Genomic DNA, 21603 nt, shown 5'->3' with positions numbered 1-21603 from the left:
TAATAAATGACATCCGATCAGATTCGGATTCGGATTCGGATATACATGAATATCGGATTGAATTCGGATACGGATTCGGATCGGATTCAGTTTTAGACAAATATCCTCTATCTAATGCTTGAAAGATGGCAAAATTCGGTTCAAAATTCGGATTCGGATTCAGATATAAATATAAAAATCGGATTCGGATTGTAAAATTGGATTTCGGATTCAGATTCAGATATGACTTTGCTTTGTCCGAATTCGAATATGAATCCGAATCCGAATATATGAATATCCAAAAAAACGGATATGGTTGAAAATGTATCTGATCCATTGACATCCCTACTTGTGACCACTTTGTTAAACTGATGTCGGTGATGTTGGCAAGTGGTTTCAAGCTTTTAAATTTGGATTTGAAAATTTTCAGACGCTCCAATGTTAGGATACTTTTTTCTTATTCATATCTTTTCCCTGCTAGGCCACGGATATCGGCTTTTCCCTGCTAGACCAAGGACATAGGCTTGCGTTCATTGTTTGTGGGTGATTTTTGTTGTGGTCTTCCTTGGAGGAGTAAGTACGTGCACCATAGTGATGTGGTTCCAAATTTGGAACATACAAAATTGTAAAAATAAAAAAAATGGAAATGAAATTTTATGAGCTCAGTAAATTGCCATAAACCCTCTTTTTAACGTTAAAAGTTTTTAAAATAAAAAATATCGTAAAAGGACTACAACTGACTTGACGCGGTTTGACCGCAGGACAGGGGTGCGGCTTGAATTCACACCCAACACAAGTCAACAAGAGTTGGTCATTTTTGCCCATTTTGGACATGCACCCCATTCACATTTGATTCGAGTCGTGAAAAAGCAGGACAAATGAATGATAATTTCTTATAGAACTGGCAATGTTCTCATGAAATATAGATTAGATAACTCATGAACCCTGAACGATATACATTTCATTGCAATTAATAAAAGACTTTTGAATGATTGAATCATAGAAGTGTTTTACCAGTCCATGTATGTGAACGTTGATGAATAGTTCCCGGACTTTGTATATAACAAGCGGTGATGATATTCATGAAATTCGGCCCTGTCAAAAAATATCAAAGTAGACCAACCAAACAAACCAAGAGAGAAGGGTGACATTACCACGTAATTGTATCAGGCAAAAACACAAACATAGTTAAGCACAAACCAAAATCATACCCTCCATATATGGGTAGCACCTTTGATAGACTCAAAGGAACATCCTAGCCTCATTGGGAACTATGTCACCTGAATGCGGGGTGTGGGTGCCGGTGCGGCACATCTCAAAAAAATTAGGTGTGGCGGTGCAGTGAAGATATTTTATTAATATTAATATTATTATTATTATTATTATTAATTTTTCGTAGAAATTGAATAACACAATTAAAATTATACATTTTTATGATAGTGGGAAAAAATAAAAAAAGAAATGTTTGAAAAAAAAGCAAACAAATCGTTTTATGAAAGCCACCATTCTTTATTCTTGTATCGTTTTTTTTGAAATAGAAAAGAGAACATATAATATATCTATAGATGTATTAAATTAGATGCAATGGCCGACGGGGATTTGATTTTGTGGATTTTTAATCTGGTTTCATCCCGAAATCAGATCCAGATCCAAACCATATACGCAGATGAACTTGGTTTGGATTTGGATTCGACTCGAAACTTGATCCAACTCTCCTGGTTGCGGTTTGGGTGCGCCTCATCATCGGGTGCGGATTGGGTGCACACCTGGAGCGCACCCGCACCTGAACCCGCACCCGCAACGCGTTGGTGCGGGTGCGAGCTCCTGGGAAACGCACCCAGGTGACATTGATTGGGAATCCACTGTTCCCATGACCCTTAAACCCATCCACATCCAATAGGTAAATAGATGAGGCCTTGTAATGGTGGGTCTAATAACAGTAACAGAACCAAGGAACACAATCTAGAAGGGATGAGCATATAATGAAATTATTCCAAAAGGTGTTGCATACCTGCGCAGGATGAGACAGACACCCAAATTAATAAAAGGTTATGTGTATGCCTACTATCGTGTGCATGATTATAGGGTGAAAGAGGGTACTTACTCATGATGGACACTGTCCACGTGTTTGTACAACCATTTGGTATGTAAAGCCCTGTATCCCCAATAGATGACGAAGTCTTCCAGGATCAAATAAAAGACAATTTGCACTGCGACTACTTTCCTGTAGAACCAAGTTTATGTTTTCATCTGGATTACTATTTATCAGAAGGAGAAATTCTCAACTCCCTATTAGATATCTAATTGCAAAAAGAAAAAATGAGCAGATATGTAAATTGGTTCAGAAGTTCTGGCTGAGGGTACCAGGAAGGAAGTGGAAGAGTGGCTCGCAGACACATGTATTTTAAAGACCGGATAAGAGACCAACATTATTGGAAGATTCACACAGAAATAGTACACCATTAGCATTGTCATGCACTTTACCTGGGCAGCTGCACAATTACCTTTTTTCTGAAGAGTAAGATGAATGAGTACATCAAACAGTCAAATAATCCTGAAACTTCACTAGAATGAACTAAACTGAAATTTTTAGTCTAAGTGAAAAAAAAAATCTTGCTCTTGGCATTTGTACTTTTCTTAATTATGCCAAGCATTAACTTGCTTTCAGGCAAGGAAGTCATTCCTTGTTTGTATTTTGTGTTAATTTTCATCCTTTTACCAGATTGAAGGTTTGAGTTTCCTCTGCCCTATATTACCAAATTTCCATATGCTACCAATTATGTTTGATCATTCATCTAATAGTTATTATTTGACTGTGTTTTCAGTGTAGGATCATACTTAGGATTCTTATATAATGTCTCCCCAAACATATCTCCTAAATGTGCGCTGACATTTTGAGGTTTCCTCACAAATTCAACCATGTAATAGTTATAAAATATGTAACAGATATGAAAAAGCATGGAATATTTATGTTTGGGTTGAATTTCATAAGCAAATAAATCTAAAACCATTAATTTTAAAAGCTATAATAACATCTCATCCACAGATCTGATTTTCATATCTCTTCTAGTAATTTGGGCATCCTACATCAATCTCTACGGTTGGGTTGGTTTTTCCTTTTCATATAACACGGTCATTTTTGGAATGGTACTTGCAAATCAACTCCAATGTTACAGTTGGATCCGACACATGCACAATTAAAAATTCATAAAAATCTGACGTGTACAAATTTTATAAATCCCTTAGGTTTATTATGTCATTAACTTATTTTGAAAAGTTCAGCCATATCGAGTGGTTGGTAATCCTTTGGCAACAGGATCAGTAATATATTGTCTAATATATCTATCTGGTTCAAAGATTGGAGTATATTCGTAGAAAGAGCGCTATAAATCAGCCCCAATCTTTGGGATAAATACATGGGATAGTGTGTTACTGCTCTCATCGTCAAACGACTCCTAAATGACAATAACCAAATATACATAATGCATCCATATTCCATGCTGTGTCTAACCATTTCATGGGCTAAAACACTTATGCAAGAAAAAGAAAGTTGCAAAAGAGCAGTGCAGAAAACATCCAAACATCCTAGATTGAACAGGAACACTGCCTGCTTCATCGCCTTCAGCAGTGGTTGATGCCGATGCCTGCTTCATCGCCTTCTCTTATTTGTTCCCCCATTGAATTCAGCTGAGATTTGGCTGAAACCATTACCCATTTACCAACCTTCCCTTTCGAGAGCCTGATCAGCCTTCTCTCGCTCCCGTGCTATTTGAACTTTTTATTCTTTTGTGAAACTCTATTTACGAATATGGCCAATTCGGGGCTTTTAGTTTCACGGTGCTTGTTTGTGTGTGTGTGTGTGTGTGTGTGTATATATATCGAGGAAAGCAACATCTCAAAGCAGAATGATTCAGAAAAGTTCGACAAATTGAAGGCGCAAACCGAAGAATCAACGGAAATTGACGAAGACGACGATGAAGAAGAGGAGGAGCATGAGCTGGAGCGGAAGAATTACATCCACGCACATACCGAGACTGAGGCTGCTGAACCAAATCCTGTAGTAGAAATTGTGATTCATGCTAATGAAGTTGACAAGAAGGCTAATGAGTTCATAGCCATTTTCAGAGAACAAACCAGACTTCCAAGGATAGAGTCCATCAAGAGAGCTAGTGGCCAGAAGAAAAAGGACAAATCAGCTTCTACTACATGACACAGACTGATGAAATAGAATTTCATGCATTTTAAAGTTGCAGTCTTGAATTATTCAAGATTCGTCTAGGTAGCATAAAAAAACATATACAATTTATATGATACTGTGATGATGTTCTTATACTGCTACTACTGCTTCACTTTCCCGTTTTTTTCCTTTATTGTTTAGTAATGGAAATTTGAAGCAGTAGTAGCAGTACAAGAACATCATCACGGTATCATATAAACTGTATATGTTTTTTTATGCTACCTAGACGAATCTTGAATAATTCAAGACTGTAACTATAAAATGCATGAAATTCTATTTCATCAGTATGTGTCATGTAGCAGAAGCTGATTTGGCATTTTTCTTCTGAGCACTAGCTCTCTTGACGGACTCTATCCTCGAAAGTCTGCTTTGTTCTCTGAACTTGGCTATGAACTCATCAGCCTTCTTGTCAACTTCATTAGCATCAATCACAGTTTCTACTACGGGCTTTGGTTCAGCAGCCTCAGTCTCGGTATGTGTGTGGATGTGATTCTTCTGCTCCTGCTCCTGTTCATGCTCCTCCTCTTCTTCATCGTCGTCTTCATCAATTTGAGTTGATTCTTTGGTTTGTACCTTCAATTCGTCGATCTTTTCTGAATTCTTTTGCTTCGAGATATTGCTTTCCACAAGATATATGTATATAGATATATATAGAGGAAAGCAACATCTCGAAGCAGAAGGATTCAGAAAAGATCGACAAATTGAAGGTGCAAACCGAAGAATCAATAGAAATTGACGAAGACGACGATGAAGAAGAGGAGGAGCATGAGCAGGAGCGAAAGAATCACATCCACACACATACCGAGACTAAGGCTGTTGAACCGCAGCCTATAGTCAAAACTATGATGCTAATGAAGTTGACAAGAAGGCTGATGAGTTCATAGCCAAGTTCAGAGAACAAATCAGACTTCTGAGGATAAAGTTCGTCAAGAGAGCTAGTGCTCAGAAGAAAAAGGCCAAATCAGCTTCTGCTACATGACACAAACTGATGAAATAGAATTTCATGCATTTTATGGTTACAGTCTTGAATTATTCAAGATTCATCTAGGTAGCATAAAAAAACATATACAGTTTATATGATACTGTGATGATGTTCTTGTACTGCTACTACTGCTTCACTTTCTCGTTTTTCCCTTTATTGTTTAGTAATGGAAATTTGAAGTAGTAGTAGCAGTACAAGAACATCATCACAGTATCATATAAACTGTATATGTTTTTTTATTCTACCTAGACGAATCATGAATAATTCAAGATTGTAACTATAAAATGCATGAAATTCTATTTCATCAGTCTGTGTCATGTAGCAGAAGTTGGTTTGGCCTTTTTCTTCTGAGCACTAGCTCTCATGATGGACTCTATCCTCTGAAGTCTGATTTGTTCTTTGAACTTGGCTATGAACTCATCAGCCTTCTTGTCAACTTCATTAGCATCAATCACAGTATCTACAACAAGCTTCAGTTCAGCAGCCTCAGTCTCGGTATGTGTGTGGATGTGATTCTTCTGCTCCTGCTCCTGCTCCACCTCTTCTTCATCGTCGTCTTCGTCAATTTGAGTTCATTCTTCGGTTTGCACCTTCAATTTGTGGATCTTTTTGGAATCCGTCTGCTTTGAGATATTTCTTGCAGTAAGATATATATATATATATATCGAGGAAAGCAACGTCTCGAAGCAAAAGGATTCAGAAAAGGTTGACAAATTGAAGGCGCAAACCGAAGAATCAACAAAAATTGATGAAGATGACGATGAAGAAGAGGAGAAGCATGAGTAGGAACGGAAGAATCACATCCACACACATACCGAGACTGAGGCTGCTGAACCGAAGCCTTTAGTAGAAACTATGATGCTAATGAAGTTGACAAGAAGGTTGATGAGTTCATAGCCAAGTTCAGAGAACAACTCAGACTTCTGAGGATAGAGTCCATCAAGAGAGCTAGTGCTCAAAAGAAAAAGGCCAAATCAGCTTCTGCTACATGACACAGACAGATGAAATAGAATTTCATGCATTTTATAGTTACAGTCTGATGATGTTCTTGTATTGCTACTACTGCTTCACTTTCTCATTTTTCCCTTTATTGTTTAGTAATGGAAATTTGAAGCAGTAGTAGCAGTACAAGAACATCATCACAAGATCATATAAACTGTATATGTTTTTTTTTGCTACCTAGACGAATCTTGAATAATTCAAGACTGTAACTATAAAATGCATGAAATTCTATTTCATCAGTCTGTGTCATGTAGCAGAAGCTGGTTTGGCCTTTTTCTTCTAAGCACTAGCTCTCTTGACGGATTCTATCCTCGGAAGTCTGATTTGTTCTCTGAACTTGGCTATGAACTCATCAGCCTTCTTGTCAACTTCATTAGCATCAATCACAGTTTCTACTACAGGCTTTGGTTCCACAGCCTCAGTCTCGGTATGTGTGTGGATGTGATTCTTCCGCTCCTGCTCATGCTCCTCCTCTTCTTCATCATCGTCTTCGTCAATTTGAGTTGATTCTTCGGTTTGCGCCTTCAATTCATCGATCTTTTCTGAATCCTTCTACTTCGAGATATATATATATATATATATATATATATATATATATATATATATATATATATATATATACACACACACACACGCACACACACAAACAAGAACCATGAAACTAAAAGCCCCGAATTGGCCGTCGCTTTTCATCAAGAATCAAAGGGAAGGGTGAAAGGGACATGGTGCTTCCCCTCACAGACCACTGTACTCTCCTCTTTCTTTATCTCCAGATAAGGACTCGAGGAACGCCAACACACAATGGAACTAAAAGGAAAACTAAGCACCATCATCCAAAGGAAAGTTGCAGTTCAACAGCCTCCTGGATGTACTTTCTGTTTCTATCAGCATTATGGGACAAGGCCTTCTTTTCGGTAAACCATAAAAGAACTCTCCCCAATGGCAACAACCCTTCTTTTTTTAACTCAAAAGCAATTCCGATTCAAACTTAAGGGAACAGTAGGATTTGAAAACCAATTTCTAGGAGAAGACATTTATTTCCAGATAGTACCATGGCCCAGAAACAAATTAGTCTCATTTAAACCAGATAAGGTAACCTAAATTTGTGGTAACAACAAACTTGTCCATTGTCCTTATCTTTCAGGATTTAGTGAAATCAAATAGCTGGATGGTTAGGTTTTTAGAGTCGCAAACTCAAACCTTGAAAAGCAAACAAAACAAATGTCCAAGGAATCGCCAGCTCCATCTTGAAAAAGAAAGGAAAAAAGAAGAAGAGAGAATTGTAGGAGTGGGAACTTTGCAGTTCTCTAAAACCAAACAATAACCTAATGATCAGAAGAAGCTACCCACTTTCCTGTAGTGCAAGTATTTTCTTTGCCTTTTATGTCTTTCTTAATGAACAAAGTAGATATCTCAGCCCACACGGATGTTTCATCCAATCATTCTAAAATCTCAAATCATGGGCACATTTGTGAGTATTTGCAAGGACATTTTTTTACCTAAATTTAAAGCATTTGGATTTCTTATGATGTTTCAATATGATTTCATTGTATATATTGGATATCTTATGAAGTTTTAAGAATGCATTTTTTTTAGCTGCATACTTTTATTTATCGTAGTAGATATCTCACCCCACACGGATGTTTCATACAATCATTCTAAAATCTCCAACCACGGGCACATTTGTGAATATTTGCAAAGACATTTTTTCCCCTCAATTTAAAGCATTTGGATTTCTTATGATGTTTCAATATGATTTCATTGTATATATTGGACATCTTCTGAAATTTTAAGAATGCATTTTTTTTAGCTGCATACTTTTATTTATCGTTGCTTGTAGTTTGAAGATATAAGAGCAAAAAAGATTGGTGTCTTTGCTCTTCCTATCTTAAACGTTTGACTGCCCAAAACAGCTAATCTATTTGGATGCCAGAACTTTTTGCTTCTTGAAAATGACAAAATTACATTGAAAGGAAGTTGTAAAATAAGCAAATTTTAAAAGAAAAAGACTTTTTCCTTTTGTAAAGAGTTTAAAAGGAAGATCTACTTGTCTTATTCAGTATCCGGACACGTGAATAGCCTTATCTCCTGTTTCATACTTATGTATCTCCTGCTGCAGTTCCAAGACATAGATGGTGACGTTTTCTCTTCATAGATTTCCTTCAAAGAATTCCAAATCTACTTAGCTGTCTCTTAGTATAGGTAGGCATTTAAGATTTCAGATTGCATAGAATTTGTGAGCCAGCCCATAACTTGATTGTTGGCTAAAACCCACTCATCATACTTCGGATCGTGTCATTGAAATCAGGTCGTTTTTTGGCTGAAATAATTTTATAGACAGCCATATTCGTAAGCAAAGTTTCACAAAAGAATAAAAAGTTCAAATGGTGCGGGAGCGAGAGAAGGCTGATCAGTTGCTCGAAGGGGAAGGTCGGTAAACGGGTAATGGTTTCAGCCAAATCTCAACTGAATTAAATGGGGAAACAAAGAAGAGAAGGCGATGAGGCAGCGACATGAACCACTGCCGAAGACGCTGGACGGAGGATGCCGGCGACCACCATTGGACAAGTCTAAGGTTCTCCAGTGACAAATACAAAATGATGACACACACATACCTCAAGTGGAATACCTTAGTCCCCTCAACTTCTGTTCAATCAATTGAGGGAAGGTGGCGCCTTTTGCCTTTCAATTAGTGCTCCTTTTTCTGCATTTGGTAAAATCATCAACTATTTACCTCCTCCACCAGAGAAGCATCGTGTGGAAAAGACTACCAGACGCTCTGAAGGAGAAGACATCAGAAGAAAAAGCTGGGTCAGTGCAACAAGAGAAGGGTCAGGGTAGAAGGGCTGGTGTCCTTCCGCCAGCTAGCGGTGGTAGCAGCCATCCCATCCTTTCTCATGGCCTGGCTCCACGGCAGCAGTGTCCGGCCTCCATACCAGCGACAAAGCCTATCAGTTTCAGTGTCGCACATGCCAAGGGGCTCATCCGTTCACTTTGCTGTCTGAAGCTCCTTCAGGACCTGAACTGACCCTCGTCTCGGTGCACGTGTTTCCAACAAAGCCAGTCATGATGAGATGGTTACAACACAGAGTTGTAGTATTGAATATTTTAGGCAGACATTCTTTTCTATAAACTTAGTCTTCCTCTATGGACTGTTGTAACTATGAAAGTTCTGGTAGTAGACCCACCAAAGAATATGAGCAACTCTTTTCTCCCAAAATTTCTTTTGCAAGTTCTTATAGAAAGACAGTCATACTATAGTTTGTATAATGCTGAAATAAAACCGGCAACATAACACAGCCCAGTGGCTTACGTACTCTTTTTCCTCTGTAATATCTTTTCAGTTGATTGGCTGGATATGTCATTCCACTTCAGCAAAATACTTTATATATCTTATACTCAATCATAGAGATGCAAAATGCATGAGAAGAGTTCCCAGTAGTGATTGGATATTTTTTCCTGAAACTTCTACTTAATATCAATAACTGCAAATATACTTTCCTCTTGGTTTTCTCTCAAGTCTCAAGTACATCTGGATCTTGCTTATCGGCATATACCTCATAAATGATCACATAAGCATAAACCAATATTGCCAAGCAGCATTTAGATCCATAATTCAATCAGCATATACAATTTCAGCTTCAAGTTATGAGGAAAAAAAGTAAATTGAACAACAAAAAGCCTCGAGGAATGGAAAAGAGAACACAAAGACTGTGAAATATTTGTCCACTTTACTGTGTGTACTTATGCAAGAAGGCACCTAATGGTAAGAGCACAATCATGATCAAGATCTCAAGAAACCTAAATGTTATATGCTTCTTTACAAATTCATCATATCAATTCAAAACAAAGAAAATGCATATGGTGGATCACAACCAACTACAGAGGATGAACCTTGATGAAATGCAAATGATGCAAAATAAAAGCTCAAAAAGAGAAGACAGACATATTTATGTGGTTCGATCGATTGAATCACCTAAGGACATGAGAAAGGTACTTCCACCATGCCATACCATGTGACAAGCTTCTTGGTAATATAGTGGGAAGCCAACTCAATCCACTCCTTTATTTTAGGAGTGCTGGTTACAAGATTTCCATGATGGTCATCAACAAATTTTTTAACATTAGTATTTGAGATTCTTTTGCTGGATTTATCAGCACTCCAAGATCATCAGATTGACTTGCCTATTTCTTGTTGAAAGCATCCATCGACTTCCTCAATTAACGCATGTTTTCTAGGCAACATGACCGACTCAGTAATGATTTCTTTTGCAATCGACTGAGCCAACTAGATTTTATCTCTCAATATCTTTTCCTCCCATGATTTCCTTCTCAATCTTTGAGCCATCTAGATTGCATCTTTGAACACCTTTTCAACCAAATCTAGTTAGATTCATAGATTGACTTGGATTATTGGACTTTATATGTTCAAAGAACGTTTTAGACTTCACAATCTCAAATGCTTTATAATCAATAGTTTTAGAAATTCACAATTTTCAAAAATGACAAACTTAATTTCCTTAACTGCTGGTAGATGTGAGATGAAATAAGTGGGGGGTCACCTAGCTCTTGAATGCTATTAATGCAAATCACAATTTACTATTCTTAATGGAGCACATTAGCTGAGCTTGAGGGAGATACGGCTGTTGGAGCACAAGCCAAGCTTGAACTCAACTCACCGTCCTTGACCCAAGAATAGAGCTTCAGATTGTTTTGGGCAAAGCTTCATCTGAATGTTGAACACTTGTTTATATATGAAAACTTTTGACAGCAAACGATGGCAAACTTGGAAAGATATACTTGCTTTTGTTTTGAAATATGGGATGAATGAAATGGGAAATGGGACCCCACCTGTCAGTACGAGCTTCAGCTGTTCCTGGTGCCCTCACCAGGAGTAACCAAAGCAAGTGTTGAGCAATGCCTAAATATTGACTATGTGTTTCAACATAGACCTAGAAATGCCTATATGAATGCATGCTGATTTGAAATAGGCTTGTTTTAGGAAAATGATGCAATAAGCAAGTAGAAAACACACGATTGGAAAACCCTAAGTAGACCTTTAGGGTTTTAGAAATACACATAATATTCTTAGGAAAACCCTTTCATCATGGGGTCCATGTGTGCATCCTAAATCTACATGATGCGTGAGTTTTGAAAGCGATGGCATAAAAATTATGTTTGAAAAAAGATGAAAAGATGGCTAAACCTAGATTTTAAAAGAAATAAAGTCAGGCTAAAGGGGCATTGAGATCCAGTCCTAATTGGAACACAGTTCTGATCTAGGCATGTTGAAATTGAGACTTGCTTCAGAGTTGGATCCAGGGTCAATTCTAAGGGTCGACTCCGGCAGGTTTAGGTTCAAACGAAGAAGGAAACTAATCATAAATTTAAAATCTAAATTTAGTAGGAACTTTGAAATTCATTTGAAAACAAAAGCATTTAAATGAGAAGGAATGCAAGAACAATTCTTGCATCTTAAAGGGGACAACCTAACTAACTAGAGGGAAAATGAAAGTTTATCTAGATTAAAGTGGATAATCAGGGAATCTTTGAAAATTCATTTTTAAGTAGAAAATAACATGGCCTAATCTAGGGAAAGGGGATGATCAATTGACTTAAAGAGGCTGGTTAGTAAACTTACATCCGACTAAGCTAAAATAAAAGCCTAAATTGGGCGACGACCTAGCATTTTGATGTTTGAATGAACAAAAATTAACTTGGAATTTAGAAAACCCTAACTTGCATACCTCTAAATTTGGAAAATAATGTGTTTCCTGGAGAAATTAAGTGGAGATGAACCTCTTCATGTTGCACGTGTGGGCAAAAGACATATGCATGAATGGAAAGTAAAGTGTGTGTATATGCATGAATACTATATGATGCATGCCCATTTAATATAGATAGAAATATTTCAATAAAATGCAAATAATTCAATTTATTTGGAAAATATAAAAATATAAACAAATGGGCATTGTTTTATGCCTCGTCATATCATATCAATGACAAGAAGTTGTTGCCAATAGCGTCTTATGCTTCATTGAGCCACCAAAAGAACACAAATATGTCATGCAATGAAAAATAACTTGATTCACAACGTCCATGTTTGACTTAAATAAACTAGGCAAACAAGGTCAAATGAAATGAAATTTGGGATATTGGCTCTAGACAGGCCCTAGGGTTGGTTGGAGGCGATGGAAATCCATATCGGAATCCTAGACTAAAAGAAAGAGAGTCAATAAGTTTATACAAGTTCTAGATTTTAAGGAATCCTAAAATTCAGGGCTTTGCAGAAAATACGTTGCACTATTTTGGGCAAACAACCTATCAAATGAGCTCGGTTTTAGTTGAAATTTTGGAGTTAGAAATTAGACAAATAGTATCTTTCAAATGACACCTAAATCACAAAAATTTGTAGTTCTAGAACAAGAGAAATACATTTTATAAGTTTTGGGAATTTTGGGTTTCTATAGAAATGATAAAAAATAGGTTCCGCTAAAACAAAGTGAGAGACAATCAAATGAACATGATTTCCATGAAATTTTGGGTGTAGCTATGGTACATGATCTGAAGCTTTTCATGGACATATAGATCATGAAAAACTAAGCTTGGAACTTGAAGTTACAGCTTTTGCAACACAAGCTAATTTTTTGTTCTCTGCAAAAGCAGAAAGTAGAATTCAAAAGAGGCAAATGCTTGCCTCTAATACTAAAGGGGACTAATGGCTTTAGCTTGGAGAACAACAAATGAGGCTTCTAAAAGCTATAGGAAATCAAGTCCCGACAATGAAATGTACAAAAATAAGCAACGCACCATACTTAACATGTGATGAAAACATTAGAAGCAAAGAAAGTGGCAGTAAAAAGACAAAAGCAGAATACACTAACAGGTAGTTTGACAATAGGAACACTTTGTGTGTATTCGATAAATCTATCCCAAAAATTAAAATAGGTCCATTGAACAATAGTTTAACCTTTGATCAATTTGTCCATACTTAACATGCAATGAAAGCAATCGAAGAAAAGGAAGTGATAGTAAAAGGACAAAAGCAGAATACACTAACGAGTTGTTTGACAACAGAAACACTTTGTGTGTACCCCATAGATCTATCCCAAAAATTAAAGTAGGTGCATTGAACAATAGTTCTAGTGTTTGATGAACTTGTCCCAATCTTTTGATTAGTAGATTAATGAGACAACACAAAATTTATTTGCTATTTAATGACCCATAAAGAGACTAAGCAACACATTTCATGTGCTCCAAATGTCATGAAATGCAATACCAAACATCTAAATGCATGACTTGCCACTCGTTAATAAATGAAACACAAGAATAAGGTCTAGAACTACATCTTTCAAGGCCCTAGTCCTAAGGTGGTAGTTCAAGGTTCACGCAATAGTTTTCTATAGATAACTAGAGAAATAGTCTGCATGGTGTGGTGAATTCGGAAGACTAATTAGAACAAATTTTGGACATAGACAGAGAATGTCTACTACTTTTCAACAAACTATTATATGCCTAGATCGGAGCTCTAAGGTAAGAGTTATGGCTTCCTAAAGTTAAACCAATTTCAGGCCTACTTCTGCTCAGGTCTTCATAAATGCAAAAAGTAGTAAGACTTTGAAGGGCAAACTGGGGCCCCATGAGGATCAACCCAGATTTTGTCTTCAAATTGGAGAAAATTTGGTCTAGAAAGAGTAGAGTCAAAGGTCCAGCATTTATTGAAGGAGCTAGATGAATTGCCGAGTTGTCATCAATGGATTCTACCTCTGCTCGGGTCTTCCTAATGCGAAAAGTAGTAAAAATTTGAAAGGACAAATGGGCGACTCAATGTGTTGGTTTTCTTGGCAAATTGGGTCGGAGGAAACTAGAGTTGGTTCGGTTGAGATTTTATCTTTAAATTGGAGCAAATTTGGGTAGAAGGAGTAGAGTTAAAGGTCTAGTGTTTGTAGAAGGAGGTAGAAGAATTGCATTATTGTCAGAAATGGATTCTGTTGAATGACTCGTAAAAAGAGTTACAAACTAGATTTTCACTCATGGAAGCACTAAAGAAGAAGAATACTGGTCTTATAAAGCTAGGGCATTGTGGTCGAGAAGATGAGAAGAGTGGTTTTTTCCATAGCATGGTGAAGAAGAGGAGGTTGAAGAAGGATATTTCTTGTATTGAGATAGATGAAGGAAGCTTTATAATCAAGAGAAAATTTAATGGACTTATTATGGACATTTCAAGAAGTTTTATGAAAACCATGATTCAGCATGAACACTTCCAAGCAATTCATGGGAAGGTCAAAGACTAACGACGCTTCAAGATCAAATGAGTTCCTAAATGAATTTTGTTAGAAACGTTGGACTATAATTGGTGAAGATGTCTCGAATGCAATAAGAGACTTCTTTAGAAAGGCAAGTTTGGTTAAAAAACTGGAGAAGAACCATTTTATATTGATTCCCACATCAAAATCTCTCATTCATATCTCCAACTATAGGCCTATAGCACTAAAAATTAGTATTCTAAAATTCATTTAGTGGGTGATGGTCTCAATAATGAATGGATTGATGGAAAAATTATCTCGGCACACCAAGGAGAAGGAGCTTTCTTGACAAGTAGGAATAGTCATCATTCCTTTCTACCTGCACATGAAATGGTTCCTTCATTGGCCAGAGGTAAGTCGCCAAGTGTATGTTCGAAAATAGATTTAGCTTAAGCATATGATTATCTAAATTGGAATTTCCTAATTGCAGCCATGAAGCATATGAGACTTCACATTGAATGAATTGGCAAGGTCATGACATGTATTTGACAATGCTTTCTACAAAGTTCTCGTAAATGGGTAGAGGGGTAATTACTTGGAGAGCAAACATGGATTGAGGTAAGAAGATCCCTTGTCTCCATACTTGTTGCTAATAGTTATGAAAATTTTTTACTAGAAGTTGCAGGATGCAACAATGGAAATGCATATAAAAGTGTCGAGATTATATAGAAGAGGTGATCGAATCAGCTAAAACTCAATCCAAATCTCATTGTATTGGATTCGGAGACCCCAAAAACGTTTATGTAATATTGAGGGTTAGCGACTGCCCAGGTGAGAGGCTGAGACTCTCTTCCTTTTCCATTGCCTTTGGAGTTCAAAGCCGTTTCGAGACTTGAGTGAAATTATGAATACACCTTTAAACTTCGGAGTAAGGTAGTATGACAGCGACCATGGCAACTCAAAATCCAAACTATTTTCTTGTGAGCTATCTTGCCACCCAGTTGCGTTATGTTTCTTGGGGCAAATGTTTATGTAATATTCAGAACTTAGCTAGGTTCTATATTTTCTTTGGATCTCAGGTTTGGATCAAAAGTTTTTTGAACACTAAACAGGATTTGCTTCTAATAATTTTACCTGATTTTGGTGGATTTATTGAATATGGGTTTTGGAGCTATGCCATTTGCATTCCCATGGTTCGGCTCCCCAAATTAGTGGAAAGCAGGGAATATGAACCGGTTTCACAGACATCAACTCGGTGGCTTAGACCCAGATTTGAATCTGAAACACTTGTGTCGGATCATACTAGAGGAGCCATACTTCTATTTTACAAAAGGTTGTGTGGTCTACCAGATACAGTCCTTATTTGATGAAATATTTACCATTTCTGTTTTCATTTTAGAATTTTGCATCCCCTGGGGAGAAAGCAAACGGGTCGGACCTGGCAAAGATCAAAGGTAAATTGAAAAGCCAGTGGGGTTGGATTCAATACGATGGAAAGACAACCAAACCCTGTCATTGGATCCCTTCCATTTGCAACTGTTCTCAGGTAGAACTCGTAAGGATATGAGTCTTTCAAATTTTAACACCATTCCCGACGAATATGCTGAAAAATCATTTCAAAGTTTGGCAATAGGTTCCAATAAAGACAAGGTTTAAAGAAAAAATAATAATAATACCCTTTCTTTAACCACACACGTACACATACACACACACACACATACATATACATATATATAGAACTATGGTTGAAGCAACTTAAAAGTAGTGAAATGATATCTCTTCGATGGTTGAAGCAACTCGTCTGATTTAATGGTAGTGAAATTTTATCTTTCAAGTCTTTTTGTCTGTCTATTGTTCATCGAGAAAAGGACTTTTTGTCTGCAACTTGTCTTCACCTACCGTGCAACTAGAAATGCAACAAAGTTGACTGGAGTCTAACCTAAAAGGCTAAATGTCTTATTATTATTCATTAATCTACTAAAGTTGTTCATTATGATGCACCTGAAGATGTTGTATAAGAGTGAAAGAAACTGGTTACACACACACATGTTAATAACCAACTATTAAGACAAATATCTCATCGTCTATCTCTTCTCATTAACTCTGAAAATTCACATGAAAAGAAATAAAAAGTGTTATTTGAGTAGACGGAAGTTTGCCTTCAAAGGTGTTTGATAAGAACGTTGTGTTCCAAGAATACCATGGTTTTCTTTTAGGAAAGATGGTGTCATTATGTTCCAAGAGTATCTAGTAATGTACATCTCTAAATATTGTAAAGAACTTCAGACTTTAGTCCATCAAAGGAAAGAAGCCATTGATTGTCATTCCTCCATCGACTGCAATAACTTGGCCAGTAATGTAAGAAGCAGCTGGTAAGCAGAGGAATGCTACCAAAGGAGAAACTTCTTGAGGCTTGCCAATTCGACGTAGAGGAGTGCGAGAAAGAACTTCTTCTGAATACTCTTTGTCTTTCAGAACCTGAACTTAAAAAAGTTAGTAAACTGTGGTTGAACCGTGAACCATCATGAATATTGAAAACGGTACTAAGGTGTAAACTGTCCTCGCATTGTTGAATGACAGTGCAAGAATGAAGTGAACCTTTTCAATGTCACGTCTCATAGCAATAGGGAAAAATATGACCAAGCACGTGGCTAATTTTCAGCAAAACATGTTTCCAAAGATGATCCTCTGTGAACGGCCTAAGATCTAGATTATAGAAAATCCTGAGCTGTTGGTTAATCTCAAAATCGGCATCCTTCTCTCTTTTTCAGTTTTCATGTGCCTTTAGATTAATCAACATCTGGAACTCATCGACGCATAATGGACAAAAAAGAAGCAGCTGAAAACACGGGACCTTAACCATTGGTTATGGACACGTCATTATGTGAGATTCATGGTTACAATTTTTCTTCTTACTATGCATATCATGGAACTGATATAATTAAAGGGGTCCATTAGAAACTATGGCCTGTGGCTGTAAGAAAATTGACATATTATAGAATGGCATTGTGAGTACAAGTCTATTGTTAAGCACCTGATTTTTATTCATTAAAAAGAAAAGGGAAAAGATGATAAAAGAGATTCTCATATCATCACAGGCATGTGGAAACTTGTAATATTAACAGCCAAAAAAGAACAGGTAGGTCAGCAATATCCTTGCTGTATTTTTATTAACTTCAGCAGAATTCAATTCTGGGGCAGTCTTGACCAATAATCATCTGAGCTAAGGGCCATATTTTATTACTTTGTGCAAGTTTAGGTTGGCACTTGGCTGACTAAGTGATCCATGGGTGACCATTACTCTCTATTTTTCTTTTACATTCTTTTTCCAAACACTGAAAAACAGCCATGCATCTAGACAATAAATCTTTTCATGGTATTAGCATATAATATAATTCCTCATATCATCAAAACTAAAAGAAGAAAAATATATCCGGCAGACTAAATCCATAACATGGCTAAAATTGAACTGCGACTAGTGACTCTAGTTTCTCAAAAAATCCCATCTACAAAAACTAAATATCCAAATTATTTTGAAAATATTGTATGAATAGCCAAAACACAGAGGGACAAGGAAGCCTTACATTATCTGTAAGCGATGTCTGTATATACCAAGGCGCAACAGAATTAGTACGAATATTGTCCTTTGCCCACTCACATGCCAAATTCTTGGTAATCTGGTTCAGAGCAGCTAGTAGAACAATATTGGCAGTTTTAGATAACGAAAATCGAATTGAATAATCTGAATATAGAAGGAAAAATATAGATGGAAATCAACACCAGGTTAAAACCAACCTTTGCTTGCTGCTTGTAGGGTCCCAGTACGTAATGCAACAATACCAGCAACAGAGGATACGAAAACAATACTGCCCATTCCTGATGCTTTCAAAAGTGAATGAGAAAGTTGGCATAGATGGTAGGCAGACTCAAAGTTGGTGGAAATTAAAAAAGAAAAATCGTCAGCTGTATATTCTGTGGTTGGTTTCCTAATGTTTGTTCCAACATTGCTTATCTGAAACCAGAAAACCAGATATCACTAACGAAGATCTCAATATAGAGCTTTAGTGAAAAAAGCAAAAGCAAAAGATAACGTCAATCACACAGTCTAAAACTAGCTGAATTGCTGTTCATCATAAAAAGGTGGAAGTTGCACCGGAATGAAACCTATAAAGACAGTGAGAAGGTCATGGTTGACAGCTATGTCCTCCCCATTTATAACAGTAAGGACATACTATATCTGTCAAGCAATTAAACGGAGTTTTGATGAAGAAAATTTGAAGAGAACCACAAATGAGCGAAAAGATAACTTGAGGGAGTAAGCTGGCAGCTAAAACTACAGGATAAACTCAAGAAGTGACAATCACAATGTTAGTAAGCTGGCAGATTAAACTACAGGATAAACTCAAGAAGTAACAATCACAACGTTGACAACGATGGATCAAAAAACTCTCGTTGTCCATCTTATGAAAGGAAGTGGGAGTAGGTTTTAAAAATGCAAATGGCAAATAGGTTGCAGAATATAGATAAAACAAATATCAGAGGATAGACATGTATACATTTTTATTATCAATATGGTACAAACAAGTCCTTGAACGTGAGAGCGTACAGTTCTAGCACAAAATTAAGCCAGGATCCTAAACTTACAAGTATATTGAGCTTGCCACCAAATATTGTGGCGGTCTCCGCCATCAATTTCTCTCGTTCGTGGCGCAAAGATACATCCGAAGCTGAACCGCTAACATGGTACCCCAATTGTTTCCACTCATTCAAGCAACTCCCCAGTTCCTGCTCGTTGCGAGAACACGTATGCACCAAGGCGCCCATTCCCGCTAGCTCTTCGACAATGGCACGCCTAGGTCAACAATTCTATCATCAGCCGATTTCTTTTTGCATTTAAAAGGAATAGATTCAACGAGTGGAAGGACGGTAGATTCATCGACCTCCGTCATGAAATAAAGCATTGATTCTGACAATGCGGTTGAAATGACACCCAAATTACAAAAATCAACGAAAAATTCATGAACAAAAAGAACAGCTCTATGAAGATGTTGATTCAAATATTAACTCTGAACGCGGAGAGAAATTAAAGGTGAATTAATTAGTAGAAAAGCCATATAGTTTACCTTACCATCCTTTACCCAGGTGAATTTACAGCAAGAAACGAGACGAACAAAACAAAAGAAATCAACACAGAAGAGAGAGAGAGAGAGAGAGAGAGAGAAAGAACATCAGTTACCCAATTCCCCTGGTGCCTCCGGTCACGAGGGCAGTCATCCCTTTGAGCGACCATCGCTGCCCACTTCCTTCTCCCGCCTTCGCTCGTATCTGGAGCTTCAACGGGCTCCGGACTTGTTGGGCGCGATGACCTCCACCGTCCATTCCGATGACGGAGGGTCTGCCGAGCATCAGTGTAGCATCCATCTCAGTCGAGGGATCCGACCGATACTGCTTTGACATCGGTTGAATTCAAATTTAGGAAATGGCGTGCGATCGAATTTTGGACTTAAAAGGCCGAAACCTCTCTGGATCTAGGATTCCTTTTTCTTTTGTTTTTGGATCCTGCTTTTGAAACCTAGGTAGAGTAGAGCATAACTAGAGTTTTTAGAATAGTAGCACCCATAAAAATCAAAAACAAAATGACAACCGCATTTTTACAGGTTTGCTAGTCTGACTCAAAGAAGGTATGGAGCTCAAGAAAAAATCAAATTTTCTTGGCCAAATATAACATTCAACAAGACAATAATAAAAAGTTGAGACTTCTAGCATCGACGAACGATAAGCTTTCTATCGGCTGTCATTTTCATGACAACTTACAGCGCTACATTTTGTTTGTCCGACATTTGCATTTTGGTATCAACTTTTTCTTTGAGATTGAATCCAATGGGGCATCAGCATTATGTTTTAGTTTCGATTAGAAAAATCAGCCGAGTTGGAACTTCAAACCTAAGGTTTATGTATTTTACGCATTTGATCCAGGTCCTTATTAGAATTTCTGAAATGCCAAGACCGTTTTTGAAATTCCACACAAAATTAGGTCCGTAAACTGAAATGTCTCAATGATGAGGGCAGCACGGCGACATTTCATGCAACTATTATATTGCAAATTTTATATGTTGGTGTGACATTTTCGGTATCTCCTGTCTGCCAATTTCGTTATTATTTTCTCCGTGGGCCTTTTTATATCAAAGGAGTTGCTTTCAACTCCTACAGGGCTGCTCCACCGCACCGATCAGCGGCGGTGAAACTATTGCTTTCAAAAGGCCCGCAGAGAGAAGAAATGGGCAGAAAAACACAAGCTCCGTTTCTTTCATTTTCTTTGAAAGATTAACAATAACAAATTAATCCATAAAATAGAAAAATGAAGCTCCCTTTTTCTATTCTGTCCAAAATTCATGATATGAACATGTGATAACTGTACGAGGAGGGGGAGGGGTTCACGCCTCGCTTCTTCCTCGTTCATCATCCATCAAACCAAGACCGTTCATCTGAATGAAAATGGATGATCCGAGGACGAAGTCAAAAAATTTTAACAAAAAGGCACTAGTTATGTAATTTTATATTTTTAAGGGACGCTTGTATGCAAATTCAAAAAACAGCCATAAAATTTTGATATAAAAATAACCTTTGTGGGCAATAGGGGAGGGTCATGGCGGTCAGGAAGGAAGAGGGAGAAGAAAGATATAGTGAAAGAGGAGAATCAAATCCGAGTCGTCCGAACAATTCAAACAGCTCAGATTTGATGTACCATCATGTTTTATACGTGTGTGTAAAAAAACCTAATGAAAGGTTTCCCCCTCCCCCTGCCGGCGGCCTCCCTAGCCCCTACTCCCATTGGTGGGTCAAAATTGATTGAACTCATATATATATATATATATATATATATATATATATATAGCGTCAGATCAATTGCTTTATCCTTTAGTTCTTGAAATTAATGTTAGCACTAGCACTTCCATATATGTCATTCGAGTCCATGAAGGTATTCATTTTGGCATATTGCATAAATTTTAATAACCCATTTCTTTCACATGCAAACGGGTGCAGATAATCGAGGATCCGAACAAACAAGAACGTTTGAGTCCATGAACATGATCATACATCAAATAGATGTGCGGTAGGACAACTATAAAAGATTAGGCTGAAAACCTTAGATCAAA

At 37.2% G+C, this 21603-nt stretch overlaps 1 protein-coding gene and 1 pseudogene across 1 annotated transcript; both read right to left on the bottom strand.

The window, feature by feature from the left end:
• Positions 1–989: 989 nt before the first annotated feature.
• Positions 990–2490, bottom strand: LOC116253985 (very-long-chain aldehyde decarbonylase GL1-11-like; annotated as a pseudogene).
• A 14072-nt stretch (positions 2491–16562) lies between these two features.
• LOC116253983 (tropinone reductase homolog At5g06060-like) lies at positions 16563–20150 on the bottom strand. Its single transcript, XM_031628995.2, has 5 exons — positions 19683–20150; positions 19091–19298; positions 18242–18458; positions 18031–18137; positions 16563–16924 (listed from the first exon to the last, which is right to left on the bottom strand). The coding sequence occupies exons 1-5, from the start codon at positions 19901–19903 to the stop codon at positions 16736–16738; spliced, it is 942 nt and encodes a 313-aa protein (XP_031484855.1). The 5' UTR covers positions 19904–20150; the 3' UTR covers positions 16563–16735.
• Between the last annotated feature and the right edge of the window lie 1453 nt (positions 20151–21603).

This window comes from Nymphaea colorata, chromosome 5 (genome assembly GCF_008831285.2).
Source record: "Nymphaea colorata isolate Beijing-Zhang1983 chromosome 5, ASM883128v2, whole genome shotgun sequence".
NCBI lineage: Eukaryota > Viridiplantae > Streptophyta > Magnoliopsida > Nymphaeales > Nymphaeaceae > Nymphaea > Nymphaea colorata.
This window is presented reverse-complemented; position numbering and strand designations above follow the sequence as displayed.